At 36.1% G+C, this 22,692-nt stretch overlaps 1 protein-coding gene and 1 long non-coding RNA gene across 2 annotated transcripts; one reads left to right on the forward strand and one right to left on the reverse strand.

Moving 5' to 3' along the window:
• Window positions 1-9,243: 9,243 nt before the first annotated feature.
• On the reverse strand, window positions 9,244-11,682 carry LOC146929660 (uncharacterized). Its single transcript, XR_015008283.1, has 2 exons — window positions 11,528-11,682; window positions 9,244-9,454 (listed from the first exon to the last, which is right to left on the reverse strand). It is a non-coding gene; the product is annotated as an uncharacterized LOC146929660 (long non-coding RNA).
• A 968-nt stretch (window positions 11,683-12,650) lies between these two features.
• LOC146929661 (uncharacterized) lies at window positions 12,651-18,011 on the forward strand. Its single transcript, XM_085701461.1, has one exon. It carries the CDS (start codon window positions 16,260-16,262, stop codon window positions 17,748-17,750), a length of 1,491 nt encoding a protein of 496 aa, XP_085557587.1. The 5' UTR covers window positions 12,651-16,259; the 3' UTR covers window positions 17,751-18,011.
• Window positions 18,012-22,692: the final 4,681 nt, after the last annotated feature.

Genomic DNA, 22,692 nt, shown 5'->3' on the forward strand with positions numbered 1-22,692 from the left:
TAAACAGTTAACAGAAAAATTGACGGAGGGGGTAAATTGATTAACGTTATGCAATTTCAGGGGGGTAATTGATGTTTCGTTAACTACAGGGGGATATTTGACAAACCTTGCAATTTCGGGGGGGAAATTGTTTATTTACTCAATTATTAATTGTTGTAACTTTTTTAATATTTAGTATACCCTCATATAGGGGTATTCAAATCCAAACCGATCCAAAATAAAACCGCAAACCGATCCAAAAAAACCGAAAACCGCAAAAAACCGAATATTTTTGGATGTGTTTGGATGTTGTTTTGGAAAAACCGTTATGATTGGTTCGGATTTCGGATCACCTTTTCAAAACCGAACCAAACCGAACCGAACCGCAAAAGTAGATTTTAATTCTTATTTATTATTTTATTACCATTATATATTGCATTAATTTAATCTATATTATTACTACTTCATCTATTTCAAATATAATCAATCATTTTCATTGTGTAATGTTAATTTTTTAATACATTTCTTGTCAAAAAAAACTTTGTTAATACATTTGTATTGTATTTTGTATCAAACCTATTATTTTTCTATGCATGTGTAATATTAATATTAATAAAAAAAATTAAATGTTGCACTTTGGATGTCCAAAAACCGATCCAAAATAAACCGCATATATTTGGATCGGATCGGATCGGATTTTGTTTAGAATAATCATCCAAACCGAACCGAACCGCACATGATTTTTATTTTGGATCGGTTCACTTTTCCCCTCAAAACCGATCTAAACCGAACCACGAACACCCCTACCCTCATATTTGTCAAAAAATAATATACCTTTATTTTTTTGACAAGCATTAAAAAAATATTCTTATAATACTCCCTCCGTCCCTATATCTAACCACCCATTTGACTTTATTTTTGTCCTTAAATCTAAATCCCTTTTCAAATTACTAGATGCATTTATTATTATTTTCCTAAACATACCCCTAATTAATACTAATAACTTATCATGAAATTTAAAAAGTCAAATTTAATACATATACAAACAAAGGACAATATGGTAATATTAACACACAAAACAGACATAATAATTACATTGACAGCTTTTCTTAACAAATGTGAAAAAGCAAAGGGAGGTTACATTAAGGGACGGAGGGAGTAATTGTTAAGCATTAGAAATGTGAAAAGCGATTAGCGATGGCGATAGCGATAGCGGCTAGCTACTTGCGATTTGCAAACGCATAATATTCCCTAATTTTTTCAATGGGTTAATTATGTTTCTAGTCCCTATAAAATAGCGACCTTATAAGTTTAGTCCTTACTTAATTTTAATAGCATTTTTAGTCCCTAATTTTGTTTTTCTGCACTGAGTATTAGTCCCTACTCAATTCAAATTTGTTTAATTTATGCTTAAACTCTTAAATTTTTGAACAATTTTTTGCAGACATGTTTAGAACATTACTAAAAGTTCCTCTGCAAAAAATTATCGCAAAATTTGATTTCTACATCCAGATTTTATTACTTTTTATCTTTAACTTTTGTCGTTTTAAAAAATTCATATTTAATTCATTTCATGTCAGAAAATTCTAAATTTTAGTAAACGAACCTTTCATAGTGTTCTAATCTTGTCTCAAAAAAATCGTTCAAAAATTTAAGAGTTTAAGGATAATTAATCAAACTTTGTTTTAGCAGGGACTAAAATTATAAGTAAATTTTTTTTATAGGGACTAAAAATGCTATTAAAATTAAGTAAGGACTAAACTTACAAGATCGCTATTTTATAGGGACTAGAAACATAATTAACCCTTTTTCAATTGCTTTATTCAACACCAACTAGCCTTTTGATTTCCAAGACTTGAAGCGGTACAAATATTGCCCTTACGTGCCACATCTCTTGTTTAATCATGATTGCTCGAAGATAATTGAGTTATTGCAAAAGCCAGCAGGGGTTTTTGTGTTGTTTCAATTTTGAAGTATTGGAAGCACTGCTTGGTGGTTTCATCAAAAGGGTTCTAGCTATCTTTAAAAAATTCAACATATATTGATCGTTGAGAAGACATACGCTATGCATTTTCAAATAGGGTTTTTTCGTGCTGCTATCATTGAATTTCATTCGTCCACCTCTATTAATATCAAGTAAGGATGTCCTCAACCTGTTTGATGAATTACTAATGAAGAATGTTTTTTGGTTTTCCCGTTTTAATAAAGAGTATTGATTTTCCCTTTCAATAAGGAGTATTGTTTTCCCTTTCAATAAGGAGTATTGATTTTCCCTTTCAATAAGGAGTTTTTGTGTTTATCGAAGACAATGAGTTGCATAGCTTGGAATTGTTGTGGGCTTGGTAATCTACGAACGATTAGTGCGTTCAAAAAGCTCTTGCGAGATAAAAATCTCACATGTGTATTTCTCTCAGAGACTAAGAAAAAAGATTTTGAGATGAACAAATTTCGGAACGTTCAAGGTTTATCTAGTGTTGTTGCCGTTAGTTGTTCAGGAGAATGTAATAGACGTGCCGGGGGACTTGCAATGTTTTGGAAGGAAGGAGTTGAAGTGGAGGTATTATCCCTGTCCTCTAACCATATTGATGTCTTAATTGCTATTGAGAATGGAGATGAGAAATAGAGGCTTACTGGGGTATATGGTTTTCCGGAGTCTCAGATGAAGCATAAAACTTGCGAGTTAATTAACCAGTTATCATTGGTGGAAAGTACTGATAAGTGGCTTCTCATGGGGATTTTAATCTAATTCTTTCACATGATGAGAAGGAAGGTGGGAATTTCGGAAGCTCTCATATGATTTCGATGTTTCGGGACACTCTTCAAAATCACAATCTCTCTGACTTAGGTTTTGAGGGGGATAAATTTACTTGGCATAATAGACAAGATGGTGTGGCTAATATCAAGGCGCGGCTTGATAGGATGGTAGCGACGCCAGCCTGGTCCTCATTCTATCCTTCGGCGTTAGTGGTGCATTTAACAAGATATGCTTCAGATCATTTACCTTTGTGGTTGCGGCTTGCCTCTAGGAAGCCAAAGAAAAAACAAAATGTTCTTAAATTACAACGTTTTGAAGAATGTTGGATGCGTGATAGTGGAATTTTGAAAGCAGTGAAAGGTTCTTGGGAGGTGGCAGGGGATTCTATGTTTGACAAAATTAATCGATGTGTGAATGATCTTTCTAATTAGAGTAAAGATCATTTTGGTGATGTCCCCAATCAGATAAAAATGTTTCAAAATAAATTGGATGATCTTGATAAGCAAACTCAGCATGAGGGGGTGATGTCAGAAATTAGACCAGTTGAGACTAGATTGAATGACTTGGTAGAGAGTGAAGAAATTTGGTGGGCTCAGAGGTCTCGTGCTTTGTGGTTAAAGCATGGAGATAAAAATACAAAATTTTTCCATCAGAAAGCTTCTCAGAGAAAATCTAGAAATTGGGTGGAATCTATATGTGACGACCATGGGGAAAAATTTGATAATGAGGAAGACATTGCCAGAGTTTTTAATAATTTCTTTCAAGATCTTTTCTCTACAAGTCACCCAGAAAGAATTATTGAAGCTGTGCAAGTGGTCAAAGATAGATTGTCGGATGCTATGCGTAACATATTGGAAGCCGAGTTTACAGAAAATGAGGTTTTCTTAGCCGCTAAAAATTTAAAGTCGCATGCCGCCCCGGGACCGGACGGAATGCCTGCTTTATTTTATCAACAATTTTGGAGTATAGTTGGCAAAGATGTGACTTCTTTTGCTTTGAAGATTCTCAATGGTGGTGGAAATCCGAGCAACATTAATTATACATATATTTGTCTCATTCCAAAAAAGAAGAAGCTGAAGGTGCCAGGTGATTTTCGACCTATTTCTCTTTGCAATGTCATTTTTAAAATAATAACAAAAACAATTGTGAATAGGTTGAAATTGATTCTTCCGGATATCATTGGAAAATTCCAAAGTGCTTTTGTGTCGGGACGTTTAATTACTGATAATGCCTTACTAGCTTTTGAGTCTTTTCATTATGTGAGAAAAAAAAAAGAAAAGGAAAGAAGGGGTGTGTGGCATTAAAGCTAAGCATATGATCGTATCGAGTGGAATTTTTTGATTGAGGTGCTTCAGTCTATGGGTTTTTCTCAGAAATGGCAGAACTTGATTTTCAATTGTATTTCCACTATTTCTTTCTCTGTTTTATTGAATGGTAGTCCTTGTCAGAAGTTTTATCCTCAACGAGGCCTCTGTCAAGGGGACCCTTTATCTCCTTACCTATTTATCTTATGTGCTGAGGTTTTTTCTGGGCTTCTAAATAAGGCACAAACAGAAAAGGGTCTTCATGGAATTCAAATTGCTAGAGGAGCTCCAAAAATTAATCATTTATTTTTTGCAGATGATAGCCTCATTTTCTATAGGGATTCTTTTCAAGATTCTCAAACCATTCTAGAAATTCTTAATACTTACCAATCTGCTTCTGGTCAACTTATTAATTTGGACAAATCTGAAATCTCTTTTAGCCGAAATGTACCTGATGATCGTAAAATCTTGTTCCAAGATTGGATGCAAATTAAGGCTGTTGAGTGTCATTCAAAGTATCTGGGACTGCCTGCTTTTGTTGGTAGGTCTAAGAAACAGGTTTTCAATTTTGTCCAAGATAGGGTGTGGAAGAAGTTGAAAGGTTGGAAAGAAAAATTTCTATCAACTACTGGGAGAGAAGTTTTGATCAAATCAGTGGTTCAAGCTATCCCTACGTATGTAATGAGCTGTTTTCTACTTCCGATGGGTTTATGTGAGCATATTGAAAGTATGATTATTAAGTTCTGGTGGGGTAGCAAACAAGGTGAGCGTAAAATTCGTTGGATCAAATGGGAGACATTATGTAAGGAAAAAAAGAAAGGTGGAATAGGTTTTCGAACATTTCATGAGTTTAACCTTGCAATGTTGTCTAAATAAGGTTGGCGTATTATGCACAATGATGACTTATTGATCTCACAATGTCTCAAAGCAAAGTATTTTTCTAGAAGCAATTTCTTGAAAGTTTCAACTGGTTACTGCCCGAGTTATACATGGAGAAGTATATTGCAAGCACGAGTGGATGTTATTGAAAAAGTTGGTCTTTGGAGAGTAGGAGACGGTCATCTAATTAATGTATGAGAGGATAATTGGCTTCCTTATCAAAATGGGCACAAGATTTGGTCCCCTAAACCTCCTAATTGTGATATTATGTTTGTCTCAGATCTCATTCACCATGATATTCGATGTTGGAATGCTCCTTTAATTAATGAAATTTTTCTCCATTTTGAGGCTCAACAAATTCTTCAATTGCCAATTTCTTTCTCTCAACAGCAAGATGAATTTGTGTGGGGTGCTTCACGGTCAGTTATTTTTTCTGTGAAGAGTTCATACCATTTATTAAAGGCAAGGCGTGAAGCATATGACTCACATAGCTCAATGCAGGACAATAATCACCAAGTATGGAAAAAATTATGGAAAATAAAAAGTATTCCAAGACACATCCACTTTTCTTGGAGGATTCTACATGAAAAACTACCAGTAAAAAATGATCTTTTTAAAAAAGGAATAAGTAGTGATCCATTGTGTGTTCTTTGTGGGGAACATAATGAGACAATTTCACACCTATTTATGGAATGTCATTGGTCAAAGCAAATATGGGTTGCTTCCTCTTTAGGTGTGGTATTTAATTCGCATGATTCCAGGTATGTTCCTTTTCATAAGTGGTTGGAGAAAAATATTATTGATGTAAATGAGGATATTATAGTCCATGTTTTGGCCTTGTGTTATGAGATATGGTGTGCCAGAAACAAGAAATGTTTTGAGGAGACTAATGTTGATGTTGCTGCCACTGTTCAAAAGGCACAAAGATCTATTGTGAATTTTAAGAGTGCTAGTACGGTGTTGGTGGAGACACTAAGTGGAGGTCTAATTTTGCCAATATCCGATGTTCATTGGACACCTCCTTCTAGTGGCTTCTATAAGCTTAATGTTGATGCAACATGTCCGATAGGGGGTGATAAGTGGGGTATTGGTGCTGTGGTGAGAGATAATGAAGGTGTTGTCGTTGGTGCTAGTTGCTGGCAAGTCTTTTCATCACCAGATTCAAAGGTTGCAGAAGCTTTAGCTATGCGGAAGGGTTTGGAATTTGCAAAAGACATGTCCTTTCTGAATCTTATAGCAGAATCTGATGCTTCTAATGTGGTTTTAGCGTTGAATGCTCACCAACAATCTCCAAACTATGTTGGATCAATTATTCGAGATTGTATTAGTTTTAAGGGTAGTTTTCGTAGTTTAAATTTTTCGCATGTTAGGCGTGAAGCCAACCAATGTGCTCATTATTTAGCAAAATATGCTTTTAAGAATTTAGATTGCATATGGATTGAAGAAACTCCGCCTTGTATTTCTGCAGTCTCGGCATTTGATTTATTGTAAAAAAAAAAGCATTTAAAAAATTCATTTATATTTAAAAGAAAAATGATAAATGAGGTAAAGAGTGAAAAAAATAATTAAATAATAACTACTCGTTAAAAGTTATGTTATTTTTTAATAAATAGGACAAAAAAATAATTTTAATTTTTTTTATAATTTTAAAAAGAATCGGAATAAGTATATTTTTATTTTATTTGCATTTGGGTTTTTGTTAACGATTGTAGCTTGGATTTTAATGCATATTTGGTGTTATTCCCGTCTTTTTGCGGTGATAGGATGGTGGTGCTGAGGAGGATTTGTTGTTCTGTGTTTTTGAGGAGGTTATTTATTTTGTTAGTTACGTTGTTTCGTTTTTGTGTTGTTCGTGTTGCTTTTGTTCGTGTTGTTCTGTCGTTCTGTTAGCCTATATTTTCGACATACTGCAAATGCAGTCAATGAAGTTTGGCTTAGGTTTTGAAGAGAATTTAAAGAGTTCGATTCACCAGGCTGATCGAATTTATAGACTTAAAGAGATTTGTTGTACTATGGTGAGGGTTTGACAGGCAAGTAGGAGTCGAAGAGAAGTTGGTGCCAGATAAAGGAGCCAAGCAGCAGTTACTGTCGAAGAATGTCATTTGAAATTTAATTCAAATGTGTTTATAGTAGTTATTAGTAGTTACGTTCGACCGTTTCTGTTTAGGTAGTTACTTAGTATAAATATTAGTTTTTTATAGGAAAAACGGGTCACAATTCAATCATACATAAAACTTACACTCAAACTATCTGCATTCAGAGAGAAACAAGTAACAAGTCACAATGTATGAATCTGTGTACCAATTTACATTCAATTAATGCAATTTACGTTTGTTTGTTTATTTAAATTTCATTGCAATTTACTTGTTTTGTTCAAGAAATCTACTCCATTCCTTTGAAGATAATCTCGACTGATTCAACCTTTGTTGGATTTCGACAGTTATATTCATAATTCTGTATAACAACATCAAGAACATTCATCACTTCCTAGAAAATAACAAACACAATATGTCCTAAGATTTATTGATTGATCATTCAAGTAACTATTTTTAAACCAGCGGTTGTTTACAAAAAAAAAAAAAACCAAGGTAAACACGTTCGTGTTGTGTTGGTGTTGTTCATGCTTATTCTTCCTTCTTTTTTTTGTTTTTTTTTTTGTTTTTTTAACTGGTTGTTTGTGCGTCTGTGTGGTCATGACTCGCCAGTTGTTGCTCAAAAGGGTTTGGTACGTTTAAGTTTTATTAGGAATTATTTATTTCAAAGGATCATAACCCTAGATTAGGTACTTAGGTTGTGCCAGGACTTAATATTGATATTACTATCTTTTTTTTTTTAGGAAAGAATTGATATTACTATCTTGCTGCTTATATCTTGATATTTATATCTCGTATATTAATATTTATCTATCTAGGAAGTAATTAGTTAGTAACTAGCGAAAGACGCCGAAAACGAGTTGACACTAGTAGTAAGTATTTACGAGATGACATTACTAATACTGAGCAAAATATGTTGAACCTAGGAGGTAACTAGTTCGTGATTAAGGAAACAAGCAACTCCATGGAGTAAACCTAATAAAACCATTCTCTTTGAACCTTAGTAAGGTAGACGCTGATAGGGTTGCTCGTTTGTAGAACTACCGAGATAGAGAGAGAGAGAGAGAGAGAGAGAGAGAGAGAGTGTGTGTGTGTGTGATGTAACACCCTATTTCTATTAAAGCGATAAAACACGCGAATAATATAAATATTTAAGAAATAGACGCTACGTCTTCAACAAAAACCAAATCAACGTGCATATATAAAAATTCTCAACAGTCGCAGCGGATATAAATCATACATCTCCAAATATACATGTCATAACTCCAAATATATCAATACATGAAATCTCCAAAACCCGACATATGGGCAAAATCTCAATAACAAATAAATCCAACAAAAACATAAAGACCGACGTCCTAATCAGAGCCTAATCTATGACTCCAAGTCTATGACTCCAAGAAACGATAGCGGAGATTAGCTCCCGCTATCCAAGCACTCACCAAAAAGCAAACTTCTCCTGGACTCCGTCTACCCATTCATACAAACAGGTAGGCGGTCAAAACCACTGGGGGTTAGCTTCACATTAATCATAATCAACATAAACAAACATAAGCATTCAAGGATTTCATGCATAACACATATACATACCCATCCCTCCTAGAATACTAACACCACATGATTATTATCCCACATTCCATACATCTCAAGCTATCACATTACTAACATAGCATAGCAAGCATATTCAATCTCTAAACAAGTCATCGACCTAAGCTCATCTTTCATCAACAACAATCAAAGAAAGAATTACCCACCATATTCTTCATTTTAAAGTCACAAGCAAGCAATCATCATCATCAAAGGAATCACTAAATCATATATACATACATATGCAATTCTCACCTCATCATCATTATTAAAATAATTATCATCAAATTGATTCACCAAGTGTATAAGCACAAACAAGTAAGGCATGCAATTAGAGATAACTCAATCATTTACAACCATCAACAAAGTCCACCAATGTTCATATACACCATTCCACATAGATCACAACATTCAATAAATTTCACCAATGCACAAATTCATCAAGTCACAATTACATAGGTCATCTATCACATCAAACACCAAGCACAAACACAACTAGGACTTGTAACACCCTATTTCTAATAAGCGGTAAAACGCGCGAATATACAAACATATTCTAGAAATAGATGCTACGTCTTCGAATAAACCACGATACATACATGCATAAAGATCATGTCACATCACATAGCAGCGGAACATATACATATAATCCATAAACAACTCCCAATCTCAATATAATAAAAATATATCCTCCATATCTCAAATACAACAATATCTCAACTCCAAAATACATAGTCAATAAAGCAACATGCAAGAACTATCCTAGATCAGAGCCCTAATCTAGACACTTGCAAATAAAGAGGAACTCCACTCCTCGGCATCATCAAGCAAAACAGACTAAGCATCCTGCACTCCATCTACCCGTCCATACGGAAAAGTAGGTGGTAAACCACTGAGGGTTAGCATTACATCATAATCCATATAAGATTAATAAGAACTTTGAAAATGAAAGATATAATCAAGGATAAAGAATGACAATTCATACATAGTTCCTCAATATTCACAACATATAAGCAATCCAAGATCATTCAATATCATTATATCAAGTTCATATCCACAAGTGTTTCATACACATATCACAACCTCACCTTGTCAATCAACAATTAACAATTCAATCCGCAAGTACAATTAGCAATAATCAACCATCAAAACACATCTTAATGCAATTCAATCCACCAACAGTTTATGCAATGTCTCTAGACTCATCTAGATGCATGTGGTACCAAACACCTCAAGGTCGTCACCTTCGATGCAACAAAAACATCGTAATCACCTCAATTGGATATAAAATCCACCACCATCAGTCATGTATGCATGAACATATGACCCAACTACAAATGCATATGTTCACACAAACAATAATCACCTCACCATCACCAAAACTTGTATATATGCAATTAACAAAAATTCACCACCACATAACATATATACAATTGCCAACAACATCCACAACACAAGCAACATATAGTTGTCACACATATATACACCACCAATCATCTCCATATAAGTTATATCAAATATCCATAAAGGATTCACAAGTCAATTGATTCTCAAAAGTCATCTTTAGTTAAGTTCGTCTCTCAAAATCACAACATTAAGTTAATTGAACATTTTGAGTCAAAACTAAGTAAACAAGCTCAATTGCCTATGTATTCTCACAAGTCACATATGTGTGTAATAGAGATTACATAAGCATTTCATCGGCCAAATACGACAAATTCAATAAAAACTCAAAGTTCGTCTCACTTTATCATTTTTCACAAAAACTCTCATTTTCAAGCAAAACAAGTTAAGACTTGGTGGAACCAATCACAACTACTTTTTTAAAAATCATATGAACAAGAGCCTAGGCCAATTACAAGCAATCAAGCCTTAGTTCAAAAATTAGCCTATGTTCGTTTGAGAAAATCCCAAGTTTACGTATTCCACAATTCCACCCAAAAGTCAAGTTAAACATGATTAAGACATAGCACCGACTTTACCAGTCTTGCCTAAGCCTATATGACTTGTAGACTAAGCTTGCAATCCCTTATGCTCACAAACGGTCACTTTTCAACATTTTTCCAAAAACCGAAACGTCACAAATCCAAGTTTCAAACCATTTGAAAATTCGAACATTCAATAAAGCCAAGTATGTTCCAGTTGAAAAGTAAGTGAAAACAGTACAAGAACACCTTCAAACGGTCGCTACGGACCCCTACACGACTGCCCCCGACCCCCCGAACACGGAACAACGGGTACGTTGCCCTGTGCAGGGTGCGTGGCGCCAGGAGTGCAGCGCTGGGCGCTAGCTCTTTGAGTGTGGGCGCCTAGCGCCCTAGCTCAGGCGCAGCGCTCCGCAACGTGCGTTTTCGCGCGTTTCGGCCGCGGGTTTATGCCGTTTTCGCCCCAAAATCGGATGTTTAAAACCCTTCAATGTCAAAAGTGATCCGAGGCATAACCCGAGGCTCCAACACATCAAACTCACACGTTTCGTAGCATTTGAATAAGTTATACAAACCTTTGAAAATTCATTTTCTCAAAACAGCAAGTTTTCTTCTCTAATCAAAACCAATTTTCACAACAACCATTTTCAACAACAACATAACATTTCTCATCACCAATTCACAATTAATGATACCCAATGTATCAAATCAACAACAACATGATTCAAATCATCAACAACAACAATTGAGCATGAATCCATTCATAATTCACAACCACCACTTCACAATTCATCAATTTCATCCAAAAACATACTATGCTCATTTCTACTCATTTTGACATACAAATTCAACAACAACAACACAATTATCATACTAATCATGTTCTCAAACATAACAACAGCAATTATGCATGAATTTACATCAATTAAAACCAATTCATCAATTTCATGAAAATGGGTAAAAGAGAAAAGTTATGAAATTATGAGTGAAGCTTAACCCTCTTACCTTAATTCTCCACAATCACTAGCTAGTGCCTCACTTTAGCTCCAACCCTTGATTCTCTAGCCTCTCCTAGCTCTCTCTAGTTCCTTCTCTTCAAAACCCTTTTTCTCCTCTTGAGCTTTTCTCTCTAACTCTCTCTAATTGTGAAATGAAATGAAATGAAATGTTTGTAAGACCCCAATTTCACTATCAACTAGTGTTTATATAATCTCTACTCAATTGGGCTCAACTCACAATGTTTTAATGGGCCTAACCCATTTCTATTCTAACCCAAAATGTTACTACTCACTTAACGGTAAAATACAACACTAACGGTCACTTAACGGTAAACTAAATAATTTCCCCACTCTCCAACACTTAGTAAAATAACACCCTCACTAAGCACTAAAAATAACCTTCATCAAAATTACAAAATTACCCCTGCCTTCAAAATGACCAAAATACCCCTGAGTCCAAAATGACTAAAATACCCTTCTAACACCGAATTCTACGAATCCCAACCAAAATACACACAGAGGCAATTAATCACATAAGAGCACATAGAACACACATAAATAAATAATAAAATAAATCAAGCGAAAAATCGGGCTTGTCATACCCCAAATTTTGACCACTTTGCTCTGTTTCTACCTATTTTTGTCCGTATTTTAAAACGGCTCAATTTCTCTTCTTTTCGCCTTAACCGGTAAAAATTTCTTCAGTCATTGTTTAATAATTTAAAGTCTTTTCTCTTGCAAGTAAAATTTTGTTCACACTTTATCTAGTTGAAATCGCTTTATTTGTTTTTTTTGACATTTTAAATTTTTACGCGTGCTTTTAAAGTCTTTTATTCATTTCTTCGATAAATAAACCTTTTTAGGTAAATTCCTTTTGTTCGTATGACTAAACTGTTTAAAAAGTTCTATTCGTGTTTTAAAAACACCGCGAGTCTTAGTCGTCTCAGTCGAAGTTTCGACAGCTTTAAATTTTATTACTCTTTTATCACTTTTATTTTATTTTACAATTCTATTCTATCTTATTTTCATTTTTACTATTTATCCTTTTTGCTTTTAATGTCATTTTTATTTTGTTTTTATCAACAATTTGTTTTGTCTTAAGTCCACTTGTTACATTGGTAGTGGTCCAAAGAGCATCCCAAGCATTTTCTTTCTCTCCAAGTTTCATTAAGGGTAGTTTAGTATTTAGTCCATTCATCCTTTTTAACCTAGTTAGTCACTATATATAGTATCATTCCAATCATTGGCAGGGGAGCTGCATAGTATTCCACGCTAACACAGAGCAAGCGGCAGCCCAAGTTTTTTTGGATCAAAACACCATTTCTTCCCAATTCATTGAAGAATACTCATGAACAAAATTTTCCAGAAACCATAAATCACCATCACACAAATATACATCCAGATCGATAAACAACATCACAACATCACTATACAATCTCCATTTTCATTTTCTCTCACACAATATCACGTTCTCCTCATAACCAACAACAACAAGCTCTCGAATCTTCGTACACGCCTACACATCCAAATCCAAATCGCAAATAACTTCTTCAACACCAACACTTAACTGAATCAACAATCATCTGTCACAACAACTCAAAATCCAAAACAACACCATGAACTAACATTATTTTCGAGTCCAATTAAGTCTGCCATGCTCATTTTTGAACTCACAGATAACAGCACTTTGAATTCAAACCAAAACCGAACCAAATACAAAGGAGGAAGAACAAATCGGAGCAAGAAGTGAAGGAATGATTGCAAACAAGCTCAAACCAGATCGAATAAGTGAAGGAAGGGTTGCAAGCAAGCTCAAACCGGATCCGGACGTAGAGGAAGGAGGATCCGAAACCGGCTCCGAGAAGCACACAAACTCAAGTCCAGAATCACGTGAGGAAGAAAGGAGGGAACAAAAAAGGAATCGATCCACTACAAGTGTTGTCGGATCTGAAAGAGAGAGGTAAAATCTTTGGCTTCCATTGCTTTATATTCATGCTTGTGTGTTTGAATATAGGTCATGTGATTTTCTTTAATTTTAAGAAGAAGAAGCTTTTGTTTTAAAAATGGAGGAAAGATAGTAAGCAGAGAACGCATATCTCCCTTCAATTTGTTTTAACCCATGTTGCTTGACCCATAACCCATGGATCTAACCGATCCATCTCTCTCAACCCTAGCCCAATACGTGTTGGGCTGCAAGCCCTTTTGCTGGCTTTCTTGTTTGTTTTTCTGCTCTACTATTTGCATATCCCCATATACTGTCTGTACCCCTGCAGTGTCTTGCTTCTTTATTCATGCTTTCGTTTTTATCTCTTTGTTTCCATTCATTTTCACTCAACATTTTAATTAGCGTACTCATTTTATAAGAATCATCACATGCATTTTAAATCAAATAATTTTCAATCATGCATTATTATATGGTTTGTTCAATTTTAATTATGCTTACATTGTGTTTCAATTAATTTATCATGTATCAACCCAATTTTTTATCATATGCATTGTAGCCTATGTAGGCCTTTAAACAAAAACCATTTCATGCATTATAAATGTTTTTACTCCACAACATCTTTTGTTAATTTTGCTTTAACATTTCAATTTCCACTTCATGCCTTTTTCTTCAAATAATATTATCCCATCCATCTTAAAGCTTTATTTTCTATGCCTTATTTTATTCTTCGTTCTTTGCTTTAAAATTTCTATCTCATGCATTTTAATATCTTGTTCATTTTCTCACATGTGCATCTTACTTTAATTCATGCTTTGCTAGAATTTTCTCAACATTATTGCATTTCATTTTCGTACATGATGCCTTTAATTTTCTCTATATCTCATTTAATCATGTTTGCTTTAATTTTTGGTATCTATTCATTTATTTCCTATTGCAAAGCCCCATGATCTTTAGTGTGTATAATTAGGGGAATGATGTAATTTATTTTGGGCTTTGCAATTAGGAAGGGTATGTAATAGCGTAGTAATTGCACACACCGACACTTGCACCGACACCATGTCACTTGATTTATCGCTTTTATCTCGCTTTATTTTTCGTATCGTTACGCTAGCTTACCGATTAGTTTAGAAAATCTTTTTATCCTAAAAAATCAAATAAGTCAAAAGTCAAATCATTTTCATAATAAACCTTGGATCCAAATCCAAGAGATTCTTCCTTTATTTTCTTTTCTTAATCAAATTCCTAATTGAGCTTTAATTAAACTTAGACTAAATTTCTCAAATAAAATGAAACAACCTCACTTCTATTTTTATTTCTAGTGCCTTGAGGCCCCTCAATCTCCTTCTTGAAAACCCTTTTTTTCAAAAAAAAATTAAAATCAACCTAACCCACAAAAATATTTTTTATAAGAACGAACTACGGCGGTTTTGATCCCTTTTAAGGGTACGTAGGCAGAGGCTTTATTCCTTCCAAATCGATCAAATAAAAATAACCAAAACTCCTACTTCTTCTCCCTCCATTCTTTCACTTCAACTTTTAACAACAAATTTTCAAATAAAATAAAGTTAGAAAGAGGTTCTCACGGAGTACCGTGAACGACGCGGGTGCCTAACACCTTCCCGAATCGTAACCGACCCCCGGATCCAAAAAAGGGTTTTTCAATCTCATTTTTCCCTTCCCAAGAATAAAATCGAGCAAGTCCGGTAGATTGAAGGTTCAAGTCCAATCAATGGCTTGACACCCGAAAATCTTGGTCTACAAAAATGGCGACTTCACTGGGGAGCCTTCGCGGGTTAAGCCCACCTTTCTTTCTTTATTTCTTATGTTTTATCATTTGTATATACTTTGTAAATATTTATACGAGAGTGGTGAGATAAGCTCTGTACCCGGGCTTGAGTGAACTTAAGATAGGATCGGGTATAATCATAGTATCCATGCCAAGAGTACTCTTCGGCATTGGTACATGTGATAACCCACTCAATGGAGGGACCTTGGAGGTATACCGTTGTTGTCGCGAGTACTCGCGTATGGCATGATACTTTCAAGGGACCGTCGAAGTTGAGAACCTTTAGTCACCTTTAACCCATCTTGGCCTTTTAGGACGTAGTGCGGTGGCTAGTCGAGAGTACTCTCGTATTGGTCGTCACGCGATACTACACCCAAACGAGACTAACCGATGAATATTGTTGGAACGAGAGTACTCTCGCCGCCTAACAAATATTCGGACGTGGTTGAAAACTTTGGGAACCTTGGTAGAACCCTTGTTACAAGTGCAAATGGAAACCATAGTTCTTACCAAATGGCGTTATTGTCCTTAAGCTCCAACATTGTATATCTTAAACCTCATCATGTATTCCTTGCATAATCATGCATACATGCATTCATCCATAAACTTTTTTCATCCATTAAAAAAATATTGAAGGATTTAGCCAAGCTTTTTGTAAACATTAAAGGTATGGACCTTGTAAGAATGAGCACCAAGCAATACAATTTCAAAGATCTTAACTAAGCTTTTGCTTTTGTTAAAAACTTCGTCCTTGGGTTCGTTCTTACCTTTTGAAAAGGGAACCGATTGCAATATCTTTACAATATTCAAATGAAGCCATGTTCCTTTGCAATGTTTACACTCGCCTTGACAAATCCTTCGATAACAAAAAGATTGTATATTTTTGCATAAGCACATCATGCATCATTTCACATTCATAGTTTCTAGTCTGTGTCTCATACTTTGGTTCTTTCTACAAAAGGTCTACCCATCCATCTTCTTGCATCTACAACACTCGAGCAAATCAGAATGGATCATCTTGAACAAGAGAATCACAAGCTTCGTGAAGAGGTGACAACCCTTCGGGCCGAAAATGAGATTTTGAGGAACTTAGTATCTTTAATGACGGTTGCACAGAGTCAACCATTATCCTTTCCTGTTGTCAGATCTCAAGCTCAGACGGCTGCTTCCAATACCCCGATTTCAACAGTGTTTGCTAGTACTCCTCAACATGCAATGCTTGAAGGTTATCTCTGGAGCACACCATTTAGTTCTGGTGAAGTATTCCGTCATGGTGTCTCTAAGGTTCAAGCTCCTTTTGTGCAACAGACAATGCCTATCCCTCAACTGGGTCCTTTGATCCCGCAAGCCGCTATGACCTACTCAACTCCTTTGATTCATACTACTCAGCAGGGCCCTGGACCAATCTATCACTCAGGAAATGTGGTTGCATACGACCGGATAGCTGAACTGGAAGAAAAGTTTGACAAAATACAGTTGGAATTGAAAGCTCTTCGTGGGAAAGAACTGTTTGGGAAAAATGCTTATGACCTTTGCTTGGTTCCCACTGTCGTTATACCACCCAAATTCAAGGTCCCTGATTTTGAGAAATACAAGGGGAACATTTGCCCTGAGCTTCATTTGGTAATGTACGTGAGAAAGATGTCTGCTCAAGTAGGCAATGATGAGCTCCTTATCCACTGTTTCCAAGATAGTTTGACTGGTGCCGCACTGATATGGTATATGAGTCTGAGCAAGGATGATATCAAAACTTTCAGTGATTTGTGTGAGGCTTTCGTTCAGCGGTATAATTACAACTTGCACTTGGCCCCAGACAGAAAGGAATTACAGGCCATGACTCAGAATGATAATGAATCCTTCAAAGCTTATGCCCAACGTTGGAGAGATTTCGCTGAACAAGTCCGTCCACGTCTAGAAGAGAAAGAGTTGACTGAGATTTTTCTGGAAACTCTGGATCCGTTCTATTTTGAGCATATGCTTGCAAGTGCATCTGGCAATTTCACGGATATGATGGCCGCAGGCATGCGTATTGAAGATTGGGTCCGAAAAGGACATTTGATCAAAGAAGTTGTTCCCACTAATGGTTCAGAAGAGGAAGACCAGGAAATGAGTGTGGCAGAAAGTCAACCTCAACAACAGTATTTGGCTTATCACCCTGTTGCCGCTGTTATGTCTGTCACAAATGCTCTGCAAAGTTCGGGTTATCAACCCCAGTTTCAGCAATATCAACAACAGCCTCGACAACGGATTTCAAGGAAACGGATTGACCCTATTCCCATGACGTATGCAGAGTTGTTTCCAAAGTTGCTTGAAAGGAATTTGGTCTATCCCAAGGCACCTCTGCCAATGCCAGCAAAGTTGTCAGCCCAGCATAGGCCCGACCTCTTTTGTGCTTTCCATCAAGGGGCACCAGGTCATGATATTGAGCACTGTTGTGCATTGCAGAAGATAGTTCAGAAGTTGATCCAGAAAAATCTCATACCTTTTGAAGAGTTTTGAATTTGAATATGCAAGTTAATCCGCTATCGGATCTTGGTATCTAAGGTTGATACGTAAAATGTTTAGCTGCAATTGGGTCTTTGCTGATGTTTATTTCTACTACTCATCTGTTTAATTAATATGTTTGTTTGTTGCTTTATGTCTTTCAAAAGAAAAATCCTTTCGTCCCACCCGAGACGGAAGTGAACTTGTTTAGGGCTTTTTGCTTTAGGTATTTTCATCATTAATTAAAAGGTCGCTTTGATCCCGGCTTTGTTTTTATTTTGTGTTTTTTCTGGAAAAAATGGTAATACAAAAAACCAAAAAAATCTTTTTCTTTAATCATTTCCACATATCTGCATAATCATAATGTTTATATCAATAATCAAATCATGCATTAATAAACCCGTTGAACACTTAAACCCTGTACTCTCTCTCGACTTTGAGTTCCCTATGTTCGAGGCGGAAAAGGAGGATGATGAAGAAGTTTCCCAATGAGATTATTGCTTACTGGGGCATCTTGTCCATCGAAGCTGCAAATATCAATAAAGTTTATCCAGAAGAGGACTTTCATGTACGAGATGCTACCATCTGCCTTGCAGGGATATTGTACTTCAAGTGCACACTTCAACAGGGGCAACCCCCCCACCATCCCTCAGTATACAGTATAAAGGCAGTGCCCCACATGAAGGTCAAAGTCCTGTCAACGGAAGTTTCAATGAAAGCTAAGCTTGATTGAATTTAAAAGTCTTATTGTTGTGTGTCAATGGACAGTTATATCAAGTTTTCGACAAAGAAGGCTCGTCCCCGTGAATGTCAAGAAAGTGGCTTTGTGCTCAAAAATAGGTTACCTGATTCTAGGGGCAAATAAATGACGAATTACAAAGAATGGTGGTAAAATTGTATGTCCTGTGAATACCGATGCAGTCAAGAAATACTTTGTTAAAATGAAAAGCTCGATAAGTCGCAAACCTGAAAAGGCGGCTTAGGCAAAAAAGAGCGTCTCGATGGGCTTAAAACCCGAAAGGGCGGTCCATGCAAAAATTAGAGACATGTGGAAAAAAAATGAAAAGCTCGATAAGTCGCAAACATTAAAAAAGCGGCTTAGGCAAAAAAGAGCGTCTCGATGGACTGAAAACCCGAAAGGGCGGTCCATGCAAAAGTTAGAGACATGGAAAAAAAGTGATAAAAAAAATGTGTTTATCCTGATAGGTTGACACCCGCAAGGGCGACCTATGCAAAAGTTAAGGATTGTGACAAAGTAACTGCATCTGGTCGGACATGACTCACTTGGGGCAATTCAGCCGTCAAAAGATCTCCGACTTATGGCAAGGTAACTGCATCAAATCAGATATGATTCATCTGGGGCATTTTCAACTGTCAAAAGACCTTCGACATGAAGCATCTGCAAATCAAAGACTCGGAACGGTGGAATTCAAAGTTGTTAGAGAGCGTAGCGGTTATCGTGTTCAATGTACCTTTTCCAATATAATTACCATTTTCCAAACCTTTTAAAATCTTTGGAACCGCGCCTTTGGCAGGTCACCACTCCTTTACATCTAATTTGAGCCTGTGCCCATTTATTTGGAACTCTTATTTATTCTGTTTGCATAATTTTCTTCTATTTTTGATGTGAATACTTAAAGCAAAAAAATTTTAAAACTTTTTTTTAATATCTTTTGAAAAGCATAAACAACAGGTACATCTTCTTCGAACTTATGAGTAAGAGAAGCATACATCAACATTCGTCCCAAGGACAGTTAAACTCTGCAAGATAGTTATGAACAAGTGCTGTGCGATGACCTCTATCAAAAAAAAAAGAATAACAAAAAAAAAGCTCGCTAAGTCGAATACCCGAAAGGGCGACTTAAGCAAAAAATGAGCGTCCCAGTGGACTGAAAACCCGAAAGGGCAGTCCAGGCAAAAATCAGGGGCATACAAAAAAAGAATATATTCCCGGTGGATTGAAAACCTGAAAGGGCGATCCAGGCAAAAATTAGGGACTTTCAAAAAAAAAAAAATACAAAAAATGAATAAAAGACAGAGGTATCACAGTTCAAGTGGGCCAAATGGAAAGAATGCACTTTGTGCTGGCTTACGAGCGACGACTTTTGCTAGAATGGTTGATTGATGGGTTTTATCGCGAGAAATGGCGACTTTTGCCGGTGATTTGATGAATGGCGACTCCTGCCTATGGTTTAATTGACGGTGTCTCCCATCTGTGGCTTGATTGATGTATTTTATCCCTTAGAGATGGCGACTTCTGCCAAATTGTTGATTGATGAGCTGTTTCCTCAAGAGGATTGATTATTGGGCTTTCTCCCCTCAAGTGGTTTGATTATGAGGCATTCTGTCTCCAAGCGGTTTGATTATGGGGCATTCTCCCTTCAGTGGTGTGGTTATGGGTTGTTCCCCCACCAGTGGTCTGAGTATGAGCTTTACCCTGACAGTGTTTAACTCATCTCCAGTAATGTTATCCCCAATGAAGATTGCCGAGTGTTTGTACTGCGGTGTCAGTCCATCTCTCATCTTACCTATCCTCTTTTGTTTCATCAAGTTCACCTGTCATATACAGTCATACATTCATACATTCATTCATACATATATTCATGCATATAAACATTCATGCACATATTGCATGCATACAAAATATCATTGCATTTACCACCTCGTGTCTTATTTCAACTGTGTCTCATAAAAGCGTCTACCCCAGTGTGTCTGGTCCAGAGATGTCATTCACTGTAAGCCCGGTGGATTCCGGCGAACTCTTACCAAGCCCGGTGGATTCCAGCAAACTTATCAAAAGCCGAGTGGATTCTCGCAAAACTCTTATGAAGCCCAGTGGATTCTGGCCAACTTTTATCAAAAGCCGAGTGTATTCTCGCAAACCTTTCATCAAAAGCCGAGTGTATTCTCGCAAACCTTTCATCAAAAGCCGAGTGTATTCTCGCAAACCTTTCATCAAAAGCCGAGTGTATTCTCGCAAACCTTTCATCAAAAGCCGAGTGTATTCTCGCAAACCTTTCATCAAAAGCCGAGTGTATGCTCGCAAACCTTTCATCAAAAGCCGAGTGTATCCTCGCAAACCTTTCATCGAAAGCCGAGTGGATTCTCGCAAACCTTTCATCAAAAGCCGAGTGGATTCTCGCAAAACTCTTATGAAGCCCAGTGGATTCTGGCCAACTTTCATCAAAAGCCGAGTAGATTCTCGCAAATGTCTACAAAAGCTGAGTAGATTCTCGCAAATGTCTACAAAAGCCGAGTGGATTCTCGCAAACGTTTATTTTGCTTCAAATGGTCAGTCCCAAACCACGGACAGCTTGTGTTTACCTGTCATTCCCTCAATATGTCGTCCCCAGCTTGTGTTCAAGAGGCGTCATCTTCAAGGTGTTTAGTTCATAAATGTCACTAATCAATTTGTGTTCAAGTGGTAGATCCCATCCAATAATCACTTTGTCAATACTAATCAATATAGACAAGCTTTATCTTCTGTATTTTCGTCCTTACCATGGGCTGTCGGTAATGGACAAGCTTTACTTTCCGTCTTAAGCTTTATTTTCCATCTCAAGCTTTATTTGCCGTCTCAAGCTTTATTTTCCGTCTCAAGCTTTATCTTCCGTCTGAGCTTTATCTTCCGTTTGAGCTTTATGTTCCGTTCAAGCTTTATCTTCTGTATGTTCGTCTTTACCACGGAAGTCGGTAATAGTCAAGCTTTATCTCCCCAGTGCTACTTATCAGTTTGTTCCCCAGTCAGTTTATTTTTGTCGTCTTTGCATTCACACTTGCATCGTTTGCATTCATATTATTGTATTCATCATATTCTCAGATTTTCAATTGGTCAAAATTCGGTGTACTTAGTATTTAAGTCTCTTCGACCCATCGATTTAAAAGTTTTCTTTCAAATCTTCGTGACGAAGAAACTTAAATAGGGGCATCTGTCATACCCCAAATTTTGACCACTTTGCTCTGTTTCTACCTATTTTTGTTCGTATTTTAAAACGGCTCAATTTCTCTTCTTTTCGCCTTAACCGGTAAAAATTTCTTCAGTCATTGTTTAATAATTTAAAGTCTTTTCTCTTGCAAGTAAAATTTTGTTCACACTTTATCTAGTTGAAATCGCTTTATTTGTTTTTTTTGACATTTTAAATTTTTACGCGTGCTTTTAAAGTCTTTTATTCATTTCTTCGATAAATAAACCTTTTTAGGTAAATTCCTTTTGTTCGTATGACTAAACTGTTTAAAAAGTTCTATTCGTGTTTTAAAAACACCGCGAGTCTTAGTCGTCTCAGTCGAAGTTTCGACAGCTTTAAATTTTATTACTCTTTTATCACTTTTATTTTATTTTACAATTCTATTCTATCTTATTTTCATTTTTACTATTTATCCTTTTTGCTTTTAATGTCATTTTTATTTTGTTTTTATCAACAATTTGTTTTGTCTTAAGTCCACTTGTTACATTGGTAGTGGTCCAAAGAGCATCCCAAGCATTTTCTTTCTCTCCAAGTTTCATTAAGGGTAGTTTAGTATTTAGTCCATTCATCCTTTTTAACCTAGTTAGTCACTATATATAGTATCATTCCAATCATTGGCAGGGGAGCTGCATAGTATTCCACGCTAACACAGAGCAAGCGGCAGCCCAAGTTTTTTTGGATCAAAACACCATTTCTTCCCAATTCATTGAAGAATACTCATGAACAAAATTTTCCAGAAACCATAAATCACCATCACACAAATATACATCCAGATCGATAAACAACATCACAACATCACTATACAATCTCCATTTTCATTTTCTCTCACACAATATCACGTTCTCCTCATAACCAACAACAACAAGCTCTCGAATCTTCGTACACGCCTACACATCCAAATCCAAATCGCAAATAACTTCTTCAACACCAACACTTAACTGAATCAACAATCATCTGTCACAACAACTCAAAATCCAAAACAACACCATGAA

This window comes from Medicago sativa, chromosome 4, assembly GCF_051527215.1.
Source record: "Medicago sativa cultivar Bolivia chromosome 4, Bolivia_mono, whole genome shotgun sequence".
Classification (NCBI taxonomy): Eukaryota; Viridiplantae; Streptophyta; class Magnoliopsida; order Fabales; family Fabaceae; genus Medicago; species Medicago sativa.

Excerpts from the sequence above, each read along its gene's own strand:
- LOC146929661 (XM_085701461.1), top strand. The coding sequence starts at position 16,260 with ATGGATCATCTTGAACAAGAGAATCACAAGCTTCGTGAAGAGGTGACA.